Source organism: Pyrus communis, chromosome 7 (genome assembly GCF_041283825.1).
Source record: "Pyrus communis isolate YQ-2024b chromosome 7, ASM4128382v1, whole genome shotgun sequence".
In the NCBI taxonomy this organism is placed as follows: Eukaryota; Viridiplantae; Streptophyta; class Magnoliopsida; order Rosales; family Rosaceae; genus Pyrus; species Pyrus communis.
This window is the reverse complement of record NC_142571.1, coordinates 1,762,606-1,781,514: the sequence shown is the minus strand read 5'-3', so window position 1 is coordinate 1,781,514 and position 18,909 is coordinate 1,762,606. Positions and strand designations below refer to the sequence as shown.

At 38.2% G+C, this 18,909-nt stretch overlaps 1 protein-coding gene and 1 pseudogene across 4 annotated transcripts; one reads left to right on the top strand and one right to left on the bottom strand.

Annotated features, from left to right (window-relative positions):
• The first annotated feature begins 767 nt into the window (after positions 1-767).
• LOC137733147 (eukaryotic peptide chain release factor subunit 1-3 pseudogene) lies at positions 768-3,871 on the top strand (annotated as a pseudogene). Of its 2 annotated transcripts, none has more exons than XR_015963946.1 (4): positions 768-944; positions 1,633-3,163; positions 3,246-3,389; positions 3,476-3,871. The product of XR_015963946.1 is annotated as a eukaryotic peptide chain release factor subunit 1-3 pseudogene, transcript variant X2 (transcript). The 2 variants fall into 2 exon arrangements; XR_015963945.1 differs by having other exon boundaries at positions 1,628-3,163.
• A 2,894-nt stretch (positions 3,872-6,765) lies between these two features.
• LOC137735144 (uncharacterized) lies at positions 6,766-16,483 on the bottom strand. 2 transcript variants are annotated; one of them, XM_068474533.2, is made up of 14 exons: positions 15,870-16,483; positions 15,493-15,582; positions 14,284-14,346; positions 13,561-13,647; positions 13,307-13,459; positions 13,051-13,202; positions 12,602-12,836; positions 12,369-12,479; positions 10,990-12,048; positions 10,623-10,874; positions 10,069-10,254; positions 8,820-9,974; positions 8,038-8,376; positions 6,766-7,552 (listed from the first exon to the last, which is right to left on the bottom strand). In XM_068474533.2, exons 1-14 carry the CDS (start codon positions 16,269-16,271, stop codon positions 7,265-7,267), a joined length of 4,572 nt encoding a protein of 1,523 aa, XP_068330634.2. In that variant the 5' UTR covers positions 16,272-16,483; the 3' UTR covers positions 6,766-7,264. The 2 variants fall into 2 exon arrangements, with proteins under 2 accessions (XP_068330634.2, XP_088553589.1); XM_088697463.1 differs by having other exon boundaries at positions 13,307-13,427; positions 15,870-16,412.
• Positions 16,484-18,909: the final 2,426 nt, after the last annotated feature.

Below are 18,909 nucleotides of genomic sequence, written 5' to 3'. Positions count from 1 at the left end.
ATTCAATGGCACGATGGCCTTAAAATTTTTATAGGGAACTTCTACATCCAAAATAAAATTTAAATTTTAAGCTAAAATTTGATTTTAAAAGAGAACATATGAGTGGATACTCTAAAGGCTAAATCTCTCTAAAATTCAAACTTGATCTCACTTACTATCTGAAACTCAAACTTGGAGATAGACTAAATGCTTAATTACATATATACTCCCTTTAATCCCCGAAATTGTCCAACTCTATCAAATAATAATTTAAAACTCTCGCGTTGGCAAGAACATGACCAACTTGTCTTGAGTAGCCCCAAAAATTGAGAGAGGATCCTCGCCCAATCCTCTAATCACATCTGTTCATCGTACATCATGCAGCCAGTTTTTGTTAGTATTGTTTATATTCAATTTTAAATAAAAAAAATTTATAACGATTTCTGATCACACGATGTACGATGAACGGATGTAATTGGAGGTTCCCCGAGATCCTCACAATAAGGATCCGACGAGGATCCTCCTGGCAAGAAATTAATGAAAAATTTAGAATTAACTAAAAAATAGTTTAGATTGATCTAAAATAAATAAACAAAAATTGTTTCCAATTAGATTAAAAAAAAAAAAAAAAGTGAGCTCTTTGAAATGGGTTTATTTGACTGGCCCGAGGTTTTAAAGCCCATCCAGTTTCGGCCCAAAAACCCATCGGATCACGCATGAAAACCAACCGCGTGGACTTATTTTATTATTATTTTTTTGGTTGGAGACCTACCGCGTGACAGCCGTGACTTGACGACCAAGTAATTGGATTCCGAGTGGAAAAAGGAAAGAGTGAGACACCTTCTGGCGAGCGTAACTGCTCTGAGAAATTCAAGAGAAAGAGAGGGGTGTTGGGTCTGTATCATCACTGTTCTGAGTCTCTCTTCCCTGCTCCGCCGCCGCCGTTTAGTATCAGTATCCGTCCGGTCAGTTTGCTTTTTTCGAATTTCTTCTTCTTTTTACTCATATTTTCTTGTGTTTCGTCGTTCTGTTTAGGATTTTCTTCTTCTTCTTCTTCAGATTATGTACGTAGGTTTGAATTATTGATTAGGGATTTTTTTTTTTTTTCAGCAGTCTAATTTCTTACTTTCTAATATTGTTCCTAAAAAATAACATTGTCGAAAGTAAAATATATACAGTATGGTCGACATGCATGGCATATAACAGATATAAACAGTAAGCATTGTGTACAACATGTTCACATAGTGTTTCGATTGCCATCAAGGCCGGCTTTGAATGCAATAAATTTCGAGAATGGGTGCGGTAGACGTGATCAGGAATTTATTTGCAATCAAGATTCATGGCTATAATTGTTTTAATTTTTGGCTGGATCAGTATAACCTAATTTTGTGGCAAGATATCATCCATAAGTTTGTAGGGATGGATTGTGAATATCATCTAATAGTCTCATGTATATAATTATATGCTGCTTGCTTAATGCTTATTTCTCTCCTTCCAATTTTAATTGCTTGGCTTCCCGTACGGGTTTTGTATTTGAGTTTTTTACTTTTTCAAATTTTTGTTTTTGGTGACTTTATCTTCTTCTGATAAATTCAGTTCGATCTTGAAGTCGTCGTGCTAATTGTGTGTGTATAATGTTTTGTTGTAGGTCAGGCTGTTAATTGTTTGCTCCAACTGTTTTCGTACTCGATCCATCTTCATGATGGCCGATGCTCATGAGACTCCTGATAAGAACATTGAGCTATGGAGAATTAAGAAACTGATCAAGGGACTTGAAGCTGCAAAGGGCAATGGCACCAGTATGATTTCTCTCATCATTCCTCCCCGTGATAAAATACCTCGAGTTACGAAGATGCTTAGTGATGAATTAGGATCAGCTTTGAATATCAAAAGTAGGGTGAATCGTCAGTCTGTTCAAGGTGCAATTACATCAGCTCAGCAGCGGCTCAAGCTCTATAACAAGGTTCCTCCAAATGGCCTTGCTCTGTTTACCGGAATCATTGCTACCGAAGATGGCAATGAAAAGAAGGTCACGTTTGATTTCGAGCCCTTGAAGCCGATCAATGTGTCTCTTTACCTCTGTGACAACAAGTTCCATACCGAAGCTCTGAATGAACTCTTAGAATGTGGTGAAAAATTTGGTTTCATTATCATGGATGGTAGGGGGACTCTTTTCGGGACATTGAGTGGTAACGTAAGGGAGGTTCTTCAGAAGTATCGCATTGACCTGCCAAAGAAACACGGAAGAGGTGGGCAATCAGCTCTTCGATTTGCTCGCCTTGGAGAGGAAGCACGCGACAACCATGTTATCCAGACAGCAGAGCTTGCCAAAAGTTTGTTTATTAATCCAGCCACTAACCAGCCCAATGTTAAAGGATTAATACTGGCTGGATCAGCTGATTTCAAAACTAAGCTTAGTGAGTCGGTTAAGTTTGATCCCCGTCTGCAGGCGAAAATACTGAAAGTGGTGGATATTTCTTATGGAGGAGAGGATGGATTCAATCAGGCTATTAAGCTGTCTGCTGAATTTCTGTCCAATGTGAAATTTATACAGGAGCAGATCTTATTAGGGAAATACTTTAAAGAGGTTAATGAGGATACAGGAAAGTATGTTGTTGGCGTAGAGGACACGCTAAAGGCTTTGGAGATGGGAGCAATTAAGACACTTATTGTGTGGGAAAATCTGGAGATTGATAGGTATGTGTTAAAGAATTCAAAGACTGATGAGATTGTTGTGAAATATTTCGACAAGGAGCAGGAAAAAAATATGAGCAACTTTCAAGATCCTGCCAGCCAAGGAGAGCTAAAGATTCAGGTGAAGATGTCACTGTTGGAATGGTTTGCTGATGAGTACAAGCGTTTTGGTTGTGCTCTTGAGTTTGTCACCAACAAATCACAAGAGGGGTCACAATTCTGTCGAGGTTTTGGGGGTATTGGAGGGCTTCTCCGCTACCAGCTTGATATAAGGTCGTTTGACGAGTTTGGTGATGATGAAGTGGATGAGGATGGAGAAGTTTACGATGTTGAAGAGGCTGCTTATGATTCAGAATAGGAATTACTGAACTTTTCCCCAATGCTCGTGCAGGAAAGCAGGGGTGAAAAAGCCTGCACCAGCGCGCATGGGGTAGTGGCAGCTGCTGCTGCTCCTGAGCGGTGCTCCAAAACAATTTCAGGCTCGACCAAGGTTTATAATTTTTCTTTCTCTACATCATATTATTAAGTCTTTTGTAATGACTGGTCCTCTTATCAATTTTTGTATCTTGAAGGACATTGCATTATCATCTGATTCCGAAAGGCTTAATGTGGTTATTGGATCTGGGTCACAAAGAGGTGGGGGTGAAAAAGCCTGCACCAAAGTTACAACTGCTGCTCCGGAGAAGTGCTCCAAAAAATTCTCAGCCCTGACCAAGGTTTGTATTTATTCCCCCTCCATATCATATCCAACACTGTATCTTTTGTAAACACTGGCCGCTTAATCATCTTTTATTTCTTGAAGGACACTACATTGTTATCTGATCCTGAAAAGCTTGATGTGGCGATCGTTTCTGGATTACAAACGGGCTGGACAGATTGATCTATCATTCTGAATGAGGATATTGTGCTAAGAGGACATTCCTTTGGATGATCAACAGTCAAGACCTTGTGAAGATATATAAGCAGATGAAGGATTGTGGTGATATCCGTAGTGCTTTTTGTTATTTAGTATGATAATTGGTGGTGGTTTTATTTCAACTTCAGTTAGGGTTTAAGTGGATTTATGTCATTATTAAGTTCCATTCTGGCTCATCATTGAGATCGAGCCTGGCTAAACATTTATGTTTTTGAACAAATACTATTCTGTCTACTTGTTATGAAATTCTATGGTAATATCTTTCCAGTTACCTTTCTCTTTTGACTTGTTCTCAAGGAGCTTAACATAGGATGTTAGAAAATCAAGCATATAATATGGAATTCTTATAGGGTTATACCTAGTGGAATTAACGAATCCCAGACTACCATCTCATTCTTACGAGCGTTCTTTGTTTGTAAGCACGAGTGCCACCACTTGTAGGACTCAGTTGCTTCTAGCCCAGCTAGATTGCCTACGTACCATGTGCCCTAGCACATGGATCAAACCGACGTAGTTCTCTCTTGCCTACTCCTTGTAGAAATAAACTTTAGGGAGAGATATGTGAATGGTGTCAAGGAGAAATTCCACTTAAGAATTTCGGCTCGAGGCTGTTCAGAACTGATGCTCTAACCCTCACCTCATGACTTCTATTTATAGTGATCATGCTAGGCTTGGTGTTGAAGGATTGGCATGGAGAGCAATTTTATGCATTCAAGTTTGCTCAAAACTTTAGACATTCAATGTGTTAACCAATCGTAATTTGAAATCATCGACTTCGTTTATTTCTTCGTTTTACGTAGTTTTTAAAGCTCTGTCGGGCTCAGCTTAACACATTTGTGTATTATATGAATTCAGATTGGAATTACATTGCTTCATTTAGTTTCTTGTTGTGTACGTTTTCTTGGACTCCCTTTGCAAATTTTCGTTGTGTTTTGTTTGTTACAGTAATTTATGTGAGTACGCTTAACGCATTTGCGTTCTGCTGAGGGAGAATGGCAATGTTGTAAATAGGTAAGAAATTGGGTGATTTTGACTTGGTATGCCCTTTAAAACAAATTTATTGTCACGTGGCGTCTCGATTCAATATTACATTACTATGTAAAAAGAAATTTGTATATGACAACTCAGTATTAGATACAAAATGCCACATGACGTTGAACTCATTCCTTGTAAGTTGCTCTCGATCGAAGACACCAGAATGATTATCCGTAAACAAACAAAAAAGAAAGAAAATTCTAAACCCCCACCAACCCGGCAACCCCCGTCGACACAGTACTACTCTCTCTTCAGCCTTTCCTCCTGATACAACGCATCTGCCCGCGCCCACCTCGTGCGTGAGGTCGTATCGAAACCGAAATGGTGCGGGAAACTCGATTGGTACTCACTACCAAATCTTGGAGAGGTTGATTGACAACCGCGAATTGGTGTCGCCGAGTAACTCTGTAAGGTCAGGGCTTTGACATTTAATTCATTTTTACATTGATTTTTAATTTTTCTTTCAAAATAGTTATGATTTTTGTTTTCTTTCTACCTTAGGTCTGTGTGGCGCCAACAGAACATGTCATCACTTAACTGCTCTCCTGTAAAAGAAATTTTCGGTATGCCTGGAACACCAAGTCTTATAGAACAAGCGGTTGAATTTTTTTTTTTTTCAAATATTCAACCACTTGTATTGTGACACTTGATGTACCCAACTATTTGTAGTATTTTGGAAGGTATTTCGATGGTGCAAAAAAAATTTTCAAGTATTCAACAACTTGTATTGTGACACGTGATGTACCCAACTATTTGTAATACTTTGGAAGGTATTTCGATGGTGCAAAATTGAAAGAATAGTTAGTAAGATGCCAATTGTTTCTATTGACCAATAAGGGCAAAATAAAGGCTAAAGTGAATAGTACCATGATTAACTTTTTAGTATAAAAATGTGATTTTTCGTTAAAATGAACAGTACGAGTAGCTTGTCGTTAAAGTTTTCTAAAAAAAATGCCAATTGTTTCTGTTGACATGCACTAGAATATGATAATATGATATGTTTATTGCCAACTAGATATTTTGTTATTTTTGTTTTTAAAACAAAAAAAAGTATCCAAATTGTTATTAGAACATTACAGAGAAATGTTATTTGGATCCTCCAAATGTTATAGCCTAATTGGTGATGGAATTGAAGGGTGAGGGGTAATGATAGAGAAATGAGATAGGTTTGGTGTTCAATTTCCTTGAATAATCACTAAGAAATGTTGTACTAAGAGAAACCTAAGAGTTGTTGGTCTAGCGGTCAGGTCCTTGGTTTGCTCCCAAGTGACTCTTTATGAATGATTTTTTAGCCTTTGGTGTGCGAAGATACAAAATGTGCTAGTTCAACAAGGGTTGCTTAAGGTGCTAAAGGGTTTGGAAGCATTGCCAAAAGATTGGTCTCATAAAGAAGAAGAAGACGCTTTAGACCGAGGACATAGTGTAATCATGTTGTCACTATCTAACAAAGTTCTTCATGAGGTGGATGATGAGACTACTACAGCTGGTTTATGGCTTAAGTTGGAGAGTATATATATGACCAAATTCCTAACCAAAAGTTTGTTTTTGAAGCAATGTTTGTACACTCTCCTCTACATATGAAGAACTAAGAGTATATAAGGATTCTTTTGTTATGATTTGTGAAAATTTGCTTGGTATAATCTATGTCTATTACTGTTATGTCAGTTACCTCTTCATCAGTTTTTTTGTTTGGGGTATGGTTTTGGCTTTTAGTAGAGTTCTTAATGAGGGCAAATTTGTCGAGTTCTAAGAAATTGGGATAGCGAGACACCACACTATTTTGAAGACACCACATGCAATTGCACTTGTGTAAAACTCTATTGTAGAAGGCAAGTTGCATGCTTTCTAACGTTATTAACAGATGATGCCGCACCTGATATCTAGGAATCTTTCTGTTTACCAAAGCCAAATCACATTTTGTTTTAACACTAAGAAAGATGCACTGTTAATGCCTAAGTACCATGTTAAATATGGTGTTTCTATATTTTCGTCTGTGCTTCGGGTTACGTTCCTGTGTTTGGTTTGTGGTCCAAGTTGTAGCATCATGAATTTCTTGACCATAACGAACATATGGCAATAGCATGACCGGAAATAGCTGCCGGAAAATGCAACGAGTAATCAAGAAACTAAAACGCAACCTGTAATCAAGTAACTAAGCAACTAATGACGTCCATCCCACAACATTACATCTTCATTCAGTTGCAAGCTAATATATCGTAAGGATCGTCAAAGATACAGTTGTGTCAATGCTACAGAAGGATTTCACCTAATTTAGAAACAGTCAGCCAAAAACACGTAGAGTTCCTATGGTTTCTGCATACATTTGGGACACTACAGAAAAACTCTCAAATTAATTTCCAAACCTCAGAATCCACTTCTTCGTCCGACAAGCGCCAACAAACATCCCCACACGGCACAAGTGTGGCCGTTGACGTTTAGAGAGACTATGCTTCTTTACTACTACTGGCTCACAAGCTAGTCATCACTTGCAGGCTCACTAGCTACCAGAGCATCATAATCTGAGGTGTATTGCGGCGTTCATGAGTGGCATCCATACAACGAAAGGACTGCACTTGACTCGAGTAGATTAGCAGATTTGAAGATTACACAATAAAATCCAAATGGGACCACTGTCGAGCACTACCCTTCCAATTCTGTTTCATCAGAATTGCTTTCGGGTGGCACGCTAGCTTTAGCATCTGTCTCCCCATTTGAATGGTTCTCGAATGATGATTCTGTGTTCTGGCCATTGGCAACGACATCGCCTTTAGTGTCTTCTTCCATATTGCTTCCATGCTGGGCATTATCCTCTGGTGCCCCTTCGGAAGTTAAAGGCATATCTGTATCCATGGGATGGTGCGCATCTGTATCAATCGGAAGGAGTTCACCTACTTGACCTGAAGAAGGCATGTACTGATGAAACTTAACCTGAAAAAAAGAATTAAGAAAATTCCAGTCAATTAGTAAATTTTGAGTTAAATCGCATGGACCTTTCACTCTACTGAACACAAATAAAAAATGGCACGGTGATGGCAAGTCAAATTTGTTGAAATTTAGCAAATACAGACACAAGTGAAGGCTTAGAAACGTTTAAATAATATATTTTAAAATTTGGAGGGTAGTTAATTTTAAGGGCATCAGATATAGGGAGATGACCGCGATGTTTAAATAATGAATACATACGAAAGTGAAGGCTTAGAAACCTTGAGACTGAAATTCATATTAGGAGACCAATTTATAATTTGATTTTAATTGCATGGGATTGAAATTCATAACTACTGATGATACACTTACGCAGGTCCACAGGGCACTCCACTAATCAAGATATTTTTAATATTTACCCGCTCACCATCTGCTCCTCAAATCAAAATATGACGAAAAAGGAAAATTGAATGCACCACAGGAAAGCATACCTCATAAAGCTGCTGGTAGATACCAATCATCTCATCAACACTGCTGACAAGATGAATAGGACCAGTTTCTTCAACGTGACGCTCAGTGTTTGATGTAATCTCATTCAAATTAAGGGCAAGGTGATCAGGTCTCTGAAGTAGACGTTGAAATGTAGGCTGAAGTTCGTAGCATTGTTCAAACAAAGAACGACGGCAAAACACATAAAGACCCAGTCGGGCACGAGACATTGCAACAATCAATCTCCTAACATCACGAAGGTGACCCACAATGCGAGTACGCACAAGAGAGAGCAGTATAAAATCATTTTGCTGACCTTGAAATTTATCAACTGTTGTAACCTGATAACAGTGCACAATTAAAACATTATTTTACCAACGAGATCACAAAGGTCAACAGAAACAATAGTTTACTAAAGCGATCACACAGCGTAAAATTGCAAAGTTAGCAGAGCTAATGAGTAAGGATGAATGAAACTTATTTCTGACAGAACTGTCAGAAAGCCCAAAATGCCTTAACAATACCGTATAAGACACTTTACAGGTCCCTGGCCATTTGTTCCGAGGGATCAACGAGAACTAAACTAGCCTACAGAGACACCAACTTGTTGACAGACCTTTAGATTTCACAAATGGACTGTTCAATTCTTATTTCTTTAACATCTACTACGTTTGTATTTCATTAGTGTGCCTGATGTTCAATTTGATACATTCGCATTCTAACGCATTTTAAAGGTCAATGACATCTGCAAATTGCATAGTGAAAGTGGTGATCTTATTCTTACCTTGCTGGGAGGGCCTATGAAGTCATAAGGAGCACAACGTCTGTTGATAACATCACGGATTAAAAGCTTCTGGCCATTGTAAGTGGTCAATATGGAGATTTTGCTTGCAGGGTACCCAAGTAGACGCATATAAATGTAGACACTGACAATGTATTCTGCTTCCCCGACATTTTGGAAGAAATAAGGTGAAGGTGTAGATTCACCTCTGCCATTGTAATCTGGCACATCCACCAACTGGTATTCATAGGAAAATCCAGAATTTGCTCTATGAAATATGGCACCCTCCTTTACATATGGAAGGTCACCCAGATCTCTGTATCTCCAGTTGTACAGTTTGGCTATACTTGGCCTGGCTCTACCCTGGGCATTAAGTTCAATATAAGGAATGCCCAAACGTACAAACCTAGTAAAGAGACTCTGATCCATGTGGCTGTACTTTTGGAATGCTATATTCTTAACAACAGGAGGCAACTGGTGATGATCACCAATCAGGATACAGCGTTTAAGCCGAGCATAACCATCTTCCTGCCTCTGGAGCAACATTGGTATGAAAGTTTCAATCTCCAAAATTTGAGCACTTTCTTCCATGAGCAAGTTGTCATACTTGAAACCTAACTCAAGGAAATCCTTTCTCTTTAGAGCTGCATGAGTGCATGTCATGGCAACTATCTTTGCCTGCTTGGTCATCAGGTAATTTGCTCGATCAGCAGTAGACTTCAGTAACTCAAATGCCCTACACTCTTCAAGCTCTTGAAACATGGTCTTCAGATGACGAAAGCAACCCTTGGCTGCCCGCATATCTTTCTCAAATGACTCACCAGTAAAGACTGGTTTCAGTGTGTTGGAGAAGAAATCCTTGAAGGGAAAACGATCTTTAACGAATGATGTTTTATCTTTATTCTCCTTACAAGCAGCAAGGAATTGCTCCCAATGCGAGTAAACATGAAGCAACCAAAAGTACCCAGCAGTTTCACATGTATAACCTACATCCTCAGGCAACTGGAGTGATCTAGCCAGCCTTTCCACTTCACTTAGCAACTCCAAGCGCCGCACAAGCATGGCATTGACACGGCCTTGTCGGCTGAAGTCCAGATCAGTTGCTAGCTCTTGCTCTCCTTGCCCAAGTCGAAGAAGATATCGTGCAGGCACATCCCTCTAAAACAGCAAACAGGGAAATATTAAAAGCTTGTGACAACATAGAAAATAGCTATAGGCAGGAATTAACACCCTAAAAGATAGAAATATGAACCTGCATAATCTTCTCAAAAAGGTCATTTAGAGCCTGGTTTGAATGAGTAATTATCAATGTTCTCTGAGACGGACAATTATGATAAAGAACGTTCAGAATTTGGACAGCGGTATCAGTTTTTCCTGTACCAGGTGGACCCACGACCATTGTTAGTCCTGGCTGAATACCTGAGATGATTGCTCCGACCTACACAACAAGGATGATTAGAAATTATTAATACAGAGACTAAATGGCACAAACATTGCTTCCCAATTAAAAGTTTGTTACTTTAACTTCACAACTAAAAGATGGGAAAAATATCTAAAAGTAGAACAACCTACAAATTCATATATCATATTACTAGTATGGTGTTACCATGTGATTTGAACAGAATCATTGAAACTGTAAAAAAGCTTAATTACCTATACCTTAATAATGTAGTTTCTTATTAATGGTTTCTTATTCATCCAAGGATTTTACATCAATTTTACAAGTTGGTATATTGCAATAAAAGAAAACAGACTGTACATGATCATAATATATAGCAGCACAAGGTTAAAAAAAGGAATAACTACCTGAGTGGGTGTAAATTTAACAGAGTTCTTCCTTGGCTGATCTTGGGGATACGGACCTGGGTCAGGAGGTGTGTATGCTTCAACAACAATTTTTTCTTTCTCACTATTGGAATTATCCATGGGGACATCATTAGTAGATTTCTTATTCCCTGGAAGAGCATTGGTGTTGCTTCTCATCGTCTTGGGAAGTGTTATTCGAAAAGGAGGCCTTGGATTCAAGTTTTCTGTGCCATCTGGACTAATAAAACAAACCTAAATAGTGAACATGTAAACAAGAAAGTCTTTAGTCAGATCACCCTCCAGGAGAACAGACAGACAAACAAAAAATTCCAGAGACATCAGAAATAAATACAGTATATAGGCAAACCTGATCATCTGGAAAACATTCTTTCAAATGGTCTGCATCAAGGAAAGTATCTTTAAAATCCACAGTTTCCAAAAGATCTGGCATATTAGTCCATTGTGCAGCAGAAGGATTACCATACCCCAGAAAAATGTTGTGCAACCAGTCCGGAACAATACAATATTCATTCATAAGATCTCTAATGGATTCCAAAATTGCTTTAAAGTTATTTTCCTTGGGCTTTCTCCTCATCAATATATTGAATGTCCCATAAACATCTTCTGTGCCTTTTGCAGCAATGTTGCTGACATCCATGTGGTATTGTGCTGTATCTAAAGCAACGGTCACAGTTCTCAGTTCTCCTTTTGGAGGCTTCCATTCATCCCGTTTAATCCTTCCAGTAAAATCGTTCATTAGAATTCCCTCTTCATCACGAATCTCGATGACTTCACAACCCCGTACATACTGAAGACCAAGCCTCTGGGGCACGCTTGCCTTGCCATCCTCTTCTGCACTTAGAGGCTCAAAGGAAGGACGAATAGAAAGTAAAAAAAGGACATCATGCTCTTTAAGAGCATTCCATTCTGATCTCATCTGTCCTCTATAACTAGAAATGCTGAAACTAATTTCTGCTGTCACAGCAGCTGGCTTGACTTCTCCAATATTTGGCTGTTTTACCTCACTGATCTTAAAATCTTTGATCGGCACTGCCATCCTTGACCAACCACGAAAAGCAGTTTCTCCTTCATTATTAATGTACGCATGAAGATGCGGAACAACTTCCTGAATATCCTCACGAATCTCATATGTTGATTCGAGACGAAAGAGATTGAAATTTCTGAGGAGATAATCATGTAATGTTAAAAATTGTAAGTTCAGTTTTGGAAGGGCCAGACAACCTTCTCCAGAGTAATTGATGCTTGGCACAAGGCTTTCATCCCACATGATGAGCTCATTTGGGTACAGTGGAAGGGCATTTATTTTTTCCTTTTGAGACTGTTGCTTTTCGAAAAAGGAAACCATGAATTCAATAAGGAAATCAACCCTTTCAGACCATGGATCATCCCTTGAAACCAGCTTCAGCTGCAAAACAGAAAAATATATCAGTAAAACAGAAGTTTACAATATCCATAGTGATGAGTTCATAACTCAGCACACACCCGAAAAGAAAAGAGAGAAAATGGAGAACAGTAAATTGGAAAGCTGACATTCCTCAAGCAAGTAATTAGCTAATTCAGAGACAAAGGAAAACACAGATTGCAACATGTATGTCCTCAAAACAGAAAAGGTATGGACAGACAATCTTCACTTGAGTACTCACTAGCAGAAATAAATACCAATCCAGGGAAAAAAATTTCAAACTATGGAATCTTAACTAGCATGCCTATCAATGTCATACATACCTTTGAACAAACCAAATTCTTCAATTCACCAGGAGAAAGAACAGACAATTTCTTTGAGAGATCATTGCGCTTGTCAATCGAACCAATGTTAGCCAATGCAAGCTCTTGCAACTACAAGCAAAAAGGGGAGAAATATTCAGAACGCTAGCACCAATCTATAGAGGAAAACACAGAAAAGAATGCAGCAACTCCTTTAAACCAGAGTCTCTTTATTTCTCTGATTATATACAGACCTTAGGAACCTTTTTAAATGCAAGTAGCTGGAAAGATTGCACGCGTTCGTAATGAGATTGAAGCACCTCATCATCTGTCAGTTGTGTCCCAACATGATCATTAATCTCAAATCCTTCATAAAACTGCAGCAAGTCGACCAACTGTGCAAAGAGTTTCCCCTTCTCGTGTCTATACAGAGCACTCAAGTGGCATTTGGCAACTACAGCCACATCAGAAACAAGCGGCCTCAAGTACCTACAATCACAACAAGATAGAAACAATGTACAATCACAAGAAGATAGAAACAACGTAATAAATAGAGAAGAAAAACTATAGGGCATGAAGGACTGACAGCTCTAACTCTCATGATCCAAACATATAATGGCAATAGGATAAAACTGACTATCTGTTCAAAAATTGAGCATCAAACAGAGAGGGGGAAGGAAATGAACATATTTGCAAAATATACCTCCTTGTTGGTAGTTGGCTTAAGAGGTCAATAAGAAATTCCATAAACCTCTCACAGTACAAAACACAAGCATCATCGACACGCATAGCACCAGCAAGGTGATAATCTTCATTCATACTAGGATCCGGGGCTAAAACCTTGGAATCAAGTATCTAGAACAGGCACGAAAATAAAATTAAAAGTTTCATTAATGCCTCAGTATTGACAATCAAAGACCACAAAGCACTACTCAGAATTTATTAGTGTGAAATACAACCTCGAGGAACTCTTCGATGAGGTTTCTCAAGAACTGAACTTCAAGTGTAGTTGAAGGGTCAAATGCATCTCCGCGTTTTGCAGCCTCTTTGGCCTCCCTCTTGATCATCCTTTTCCATTTCCTGATCAAATCAGGATTAAAACAAAGTTCCATCTGCGAATGAAAATGAAAATCAAGCACGATAAAATACAGGTCACATAAAAATTCGGATGATAACAGAAACATATTTTCAAAATAGACAACATATGTGTTACCTGAAAACGACCGTACGACAGACTGTGCCAAGATTGCAAACTTGCTAACCTAAGGACAGTATCGCTCACGATCTCATCTTCCAAACTCTGTCACAAAAAAAAAAAATTAAATAAATCAGTATTGTATAATATTAAGTACTTTGCCGCATCACCCAAATCAATTGAGTACTTCACTACAATATTCATATCCTTAAACGAAATAAGTGCATCAAGACTTAATTGTATGTTTATAACTACATTCAGTGATTAATCTCATTACACATATGACCAATATACAAAACTGATGCTGTGTCAAGATAACTGAACCATGTGTGCGAGCTAAACTTCTACTAAGGTCAAATCATATACTATTAACAACAGATGATGTGCACAAAAGATATCTTATCTCTTTATGTAAAAAAGATAAGATGTGTCAGCATTGAAGCCAAAACCAGAACTTGAATAAATTTTTATGCTCAGATAAATTTTATGACGAATAATTTGAAAATATAAAACAAGCAGACAAGAACAGCAAGCTACAGTTGACAAAAGCAAATTATGAATGTTTCTGGACTTACGAAACAGACTGTCCAGACTAACAAACTAGAGAAAGGATAAATACACTGATGCTTATGGATGTAAAAACTAATAAACCCCTCTATGGGAAGTAGCCCACCCACAAATCTTTCTAGAACTAGACATATCGGATAAAGTATAAAACCAAACATTAGGATGCTACCATACCTGAAAGGCATTAATCATGAACACTAAATAATTTGTCTTCTCAGCAATGCTTAACTCTCTTCCCTGCAAACATAAAAGCATCAATTTAAGTCTGAAACATAAAACACCTGAAGAAGTCATTCAAATTAAATGTATCTCCGTAGTAACCTTCCCTCCTCTCCTAAAAAAACACACAAAAAATAAAAAATCTAGCATACATACATTATATTTATGGCCATAAAGCAACTTTGTTGACCTTGAGTCAAATATTAGCATCTATCAGTTTCTGAATCCTCGATGACCAGATGGTTCATCATACATCATGCAAATTTGATACTGTTTATACTTTAAGTAAGCTACCAGTGTATATCTCAAAGCAAGCACGAAACGAAACAGCTACAAAGTGGACCACAATTGATTAAAATGCAATGAGCATGGCAACCATGTCCGTAATCATATACAGAACATATGAATTGTGCACCAGCAGGTAAGCTTACCAAAGGTCAACATATAAAAACCAAACATGGTGTGATTGCTATGCATGAACGCAACAAACTTATGGAGAGAATCACCAGAGTATTGAGTTAGAAAAACAATAGAGATTTTGTAGATTTCTCCATTCCACTTTTCAAAACTCACCAGGTACAAGTTTTGGGACAAAATCATATGAAAAAATAGACAGGAGAACAGAAAGTGGGACACTACTATAAGAACATGCCAGCACAAGCCAAAATCCAAAAGCACTATTGGGTGAGAAGATGGCTTAATTGTTGGAGAGGGTTTGCTTGTGCGCCTCCCTTTGGGGATCAGTGTCATCAGAGATTCAGAGTTTAAGGAGAGCTCATTTTATGTTATATTTTCAAATGCATGATGTTATTTCTTAATATGTCTTCAAAGCGTTTTGTAGTATTTCTGATGTAGGTAAATGATAGTTTGTTTTGGTTTTTCCTCTCGAGGATATATTGTCCTTGATAAAGTTTCATCATCATGAAGAAGGAATCACACAAACCACTCCAACTATATTAATATACCAATACTATAATGCACAAACTATGATTGTCACTTAAGTTTCATAGCACCAAATACACGTCACTAAAACTGATTTTTTTGATAATGAAATTAGGATTAAAGTAGAATCCTTTTCACCATTATTCATACATGAGGAAGCAATCTTCTTGACCATTATTCATGCATGAGGAAATATGGCAATCAGATAAAACGAGCACAAACCGATTTAAGCCGAAGAACCCTCTCAAGGAATCCTTTGAACACATCTTTCCGGTCATAAAAGCACGCCCAAGCTGCCACATTCTCTCGAAACTGCAATTCCAAAGTTGAGATACACAAGTTCAATCATAATTGTTAGTTGCAATATTACCAAGAAATGCATAACCATTAAACCAGTTTATAAATGCTACATATCAATAATTTCAACGTTCAGGACCAACTTTTGGGGACCAACTACCAGAAAAATGAAAGAATCGTTCCACTATCTAACCCGAAAAATAACTACTTGGATTAGTTTTCTAGCCAACAGCTTCTTAGCAACCAGAGATACCCTAATCTCAGTACAGAAACATCAAAATTACAATTACAAAACACAGTACCTTCTCATTGACAATGAGAATCATGGACATAACGTGCTCGAAGGTCGCGGTTTCGGGGTCAAAATTTGGCCACAGATAGTTCTCCAAGTACTGACTGACCTCCAGAATCATCACCCTCTGTGACGGGACGGCCCTTCTCTGACCCTCTTCAACTGACAACTCCGTCCGATAAATCACCTTCACTAGCTCCGGTTCGAAGGGCTTCTTGGGCTTCGACGCGTCTAGGGTTTTGGACCAATTATCGGCGGCAATCATCGTGAGCCGGTCCCGCTGAATCTCCGACAGCGTTATCGAGCTAGGAAGCGCCGAACCGGGCTTGGCCTCGACCGGGTACTCGAGCGGGTACTCGGCGACATGGTGGCGCTTGAAATCGTACGGCCCTGTTCCATACACCTTCGTCATTGCCACTCGCTCGCTGATCTAGAACCCAAGTTAGGTTTTTGGGGTTTTAAAAAGAGCTGAGGTTTTTGGGAAAATTAGGGCTTAGATATTCGAGTTTTTGAATCTTGGCTCTGTTTGTGTTGGGGAGTGCTAACTTCACAATGAGTGTTACGAAAGACAATTTATATAGCCTAAACTTATCCTTTAATGTGGAAGCCATTTTGTGTGCTCACACTAAAATGCTGAGTTTTCTCGACTCTTAAAATGAAGGTTGGTTTGGTATTGCTTACTTTGAAAAAAAAGTTGTTTCTGCTGTACTGTGAGAATAAATATCTATGAAATAAAATAGTATAGTGTTTGGTAAACTTTTTTTGTAAAAATGCTTTTGGGAAAAAAAAAAAAAAAAAAAAGCAAATGATAATGTTTGGTAAACTTTTATGTAAAACAGTTATGAATATTTGAAATGACCAAAAAGGTATAAATGTGTTATGACAAGCCACGACGTCATTCGCAAGTAAAAATCCTTAAAGTTCCCATACTCTTTGGTTGTCATCGAAAAACACTGACTTGACTACTGGAAAGTAAGTTTCAACACCATGGAAATATAACTAAAATCTTTGAATCCTAAAGAAACTTTTAAGTAAATATTTTTAATCAATACAAGTTATCCGTAATGGGAGTTTGATTGGAGCTCTTTGGCTTGTTTTACTGGTGATTTCATTTAATTATTCTATTGTTATATGAGTTATCATTGATGTGGGTTTTCTTAATTTTCTTTCCCACCAAAACCGAATCAACTTCGTGGATCCAGTTGCCGTCGATTTTTCCGGTGACAAGTCATAAAATTCAGTTGCTCTGTGTGTGGTATGGGTGGGTATTGCATCAAAGGGAGGTTTATTTCTTCGCTAGATTTTTTTTTTTTTTTTTAAAGAACTATGACCATAATTAATAGGTTCATATATACCGATTTTAATTTTTACCCAGTGAATCCAGATCCCATTCATTAGCTTGCAAAAGTTGCATACTTTGTTGTTGGTGAATGAATCGGCAAAACAAAAGTAGCATACTTTTGTCCAAGAGGGTTTAGGCTTTAAAGTTTATATTGTTTTTTATTTTGGGGGTATTTGAGTCTTTTTAAGTGTGATTTTGGCTAAATTTGAAATTATATAGAAAAACTGGTATTTATGAAATTGAGGATTAAATTTTAGCCATTTATGATAAATACTCGTCACAAAATTAAAGATTGCTGAAGGTAAGATCTCTCACTTATAAATTTATAAATAAAAATGAATACTACTAAACTGTAGTAATAACTAGCGAAATTCATATCATTTGATTTATAAAATTTGATTTAAAAATTTAGTCTCTTTAGCATTACCCTACATTTAATATATCTTAAAAGCCATTTTTTTTTTCCTAAGAGCATCTCTGTGAAACCCCATCCCAAATTTAGTGTATTTTCATATTAACGGATTTATGAAATTACCGAATTACCCTTGGGTTGACTTTGTTTGACCGACTCGTCGAAACGCGTAGTTTTAATTTTATTAAATTATTCTTACGTACTTATCGCCACAAATGCATAGGCGTGCATGGATTCGAATTTAGAACTATAACGAAGATTTTACGTTTGAAACATCAAACGTTTTCGGATATTTTTGTGTTTTGTCTTTAGTGACCTTGTTTTGTGAGTCACTAGGGGCCACATGACCCCCTCCCCTTTTTTTTCTTTTTTTGATTTTTTTTTTTTGCAAGGACTCTCTCTCCCTCACTTTCTCTTCTTCTCTCTAGCTCTCCCCGAGATCTTTCTCTCACTCTCTCTGCGATCTCACTCTCCTCTCTCTGAACTCACTCTCACCACTACAACGATCCCAAGATTTGGACGTTGAACCTCGAAACCTAGCAAAAAACATGGCACCTTAACCATGACAGCCACAGTGCACCCTCACCCGACGAACTTCGGCAATTTTTGTGAATTTTTCGATGAAGGTAAACTTCTAGAAACTCTTAGGATGTGTTTTAAGGATAGATCGAAGCTTGTTTTAAGTAGTACATACGTGTTAATCGTAGAAAATAGCTTGGAGTAGCTTTTCCTAGTTTTCCGGCGAGCACCGCCACTTTCGAGGCATTTTCTAGCCAAACCAGGATGAGTTAGCCATCATGCAAGGTACCATTATCTTCATCTTGTTAAGTACTACAACTTTGGTTTTTGAATCACTCGATTTGGTTGAATATTGAAAAAGTTATAGGTGTTTGAAGTTGTGCCCAGAAACCGGCCAAACCTTGGCTTGAAAACAGGTCGAATCCGACCCACCACCTTTGTCCAACCTAATTGGCTAGCCCAACCCATTAAACCTGAGACCCAAACTAGGCTTTTGGGCCATGCAAATCGGGCCTTCGGCCCAATGAACCCCAGGCTCAAACTTTAGGGAACCCCAGCCCAGGCCGCACGTGAGTGACGCGTGGGCATGCGTGTGGGCGTGCGTGAAGGGCCGATTATGCCGGCGCGTGGAGCATAGGCGCCTCCGCTGAAGGTATTGTGCTCCATCGTCATCCACAGTGGCGTCAGAGACTTTTTCAGCGACCCATCTTGGCCCGTGGTCGTACTCGAGGTCCCTCATTATGTTTTTCGATGTCCTAATTCCATTTATGACGTCCG

Coding starts and splice junctions, on each gene's coding strand:
- LOC137735144 (XM_068474533.2), bottom strand. CDS start 16,271: ATGACGAAGGTGTATGGAACAGGGCCGTACGATTTCAAGCGCCACCAT. Junction 13,460..13,560: donor TGTCGTACGGTCGTTTTCAG/GTAACACATATG, acceptor TTTCATTCGCAG/ATGGAACTTTGTTTTAATCC. Junction 12,480..12,601: donor CATTTAAAAAGGTTCCTAAG/GTCTGTATATAA, acceptor TTTTGCTTGTAG/TTGCAAGAGCTTGCATTGGC.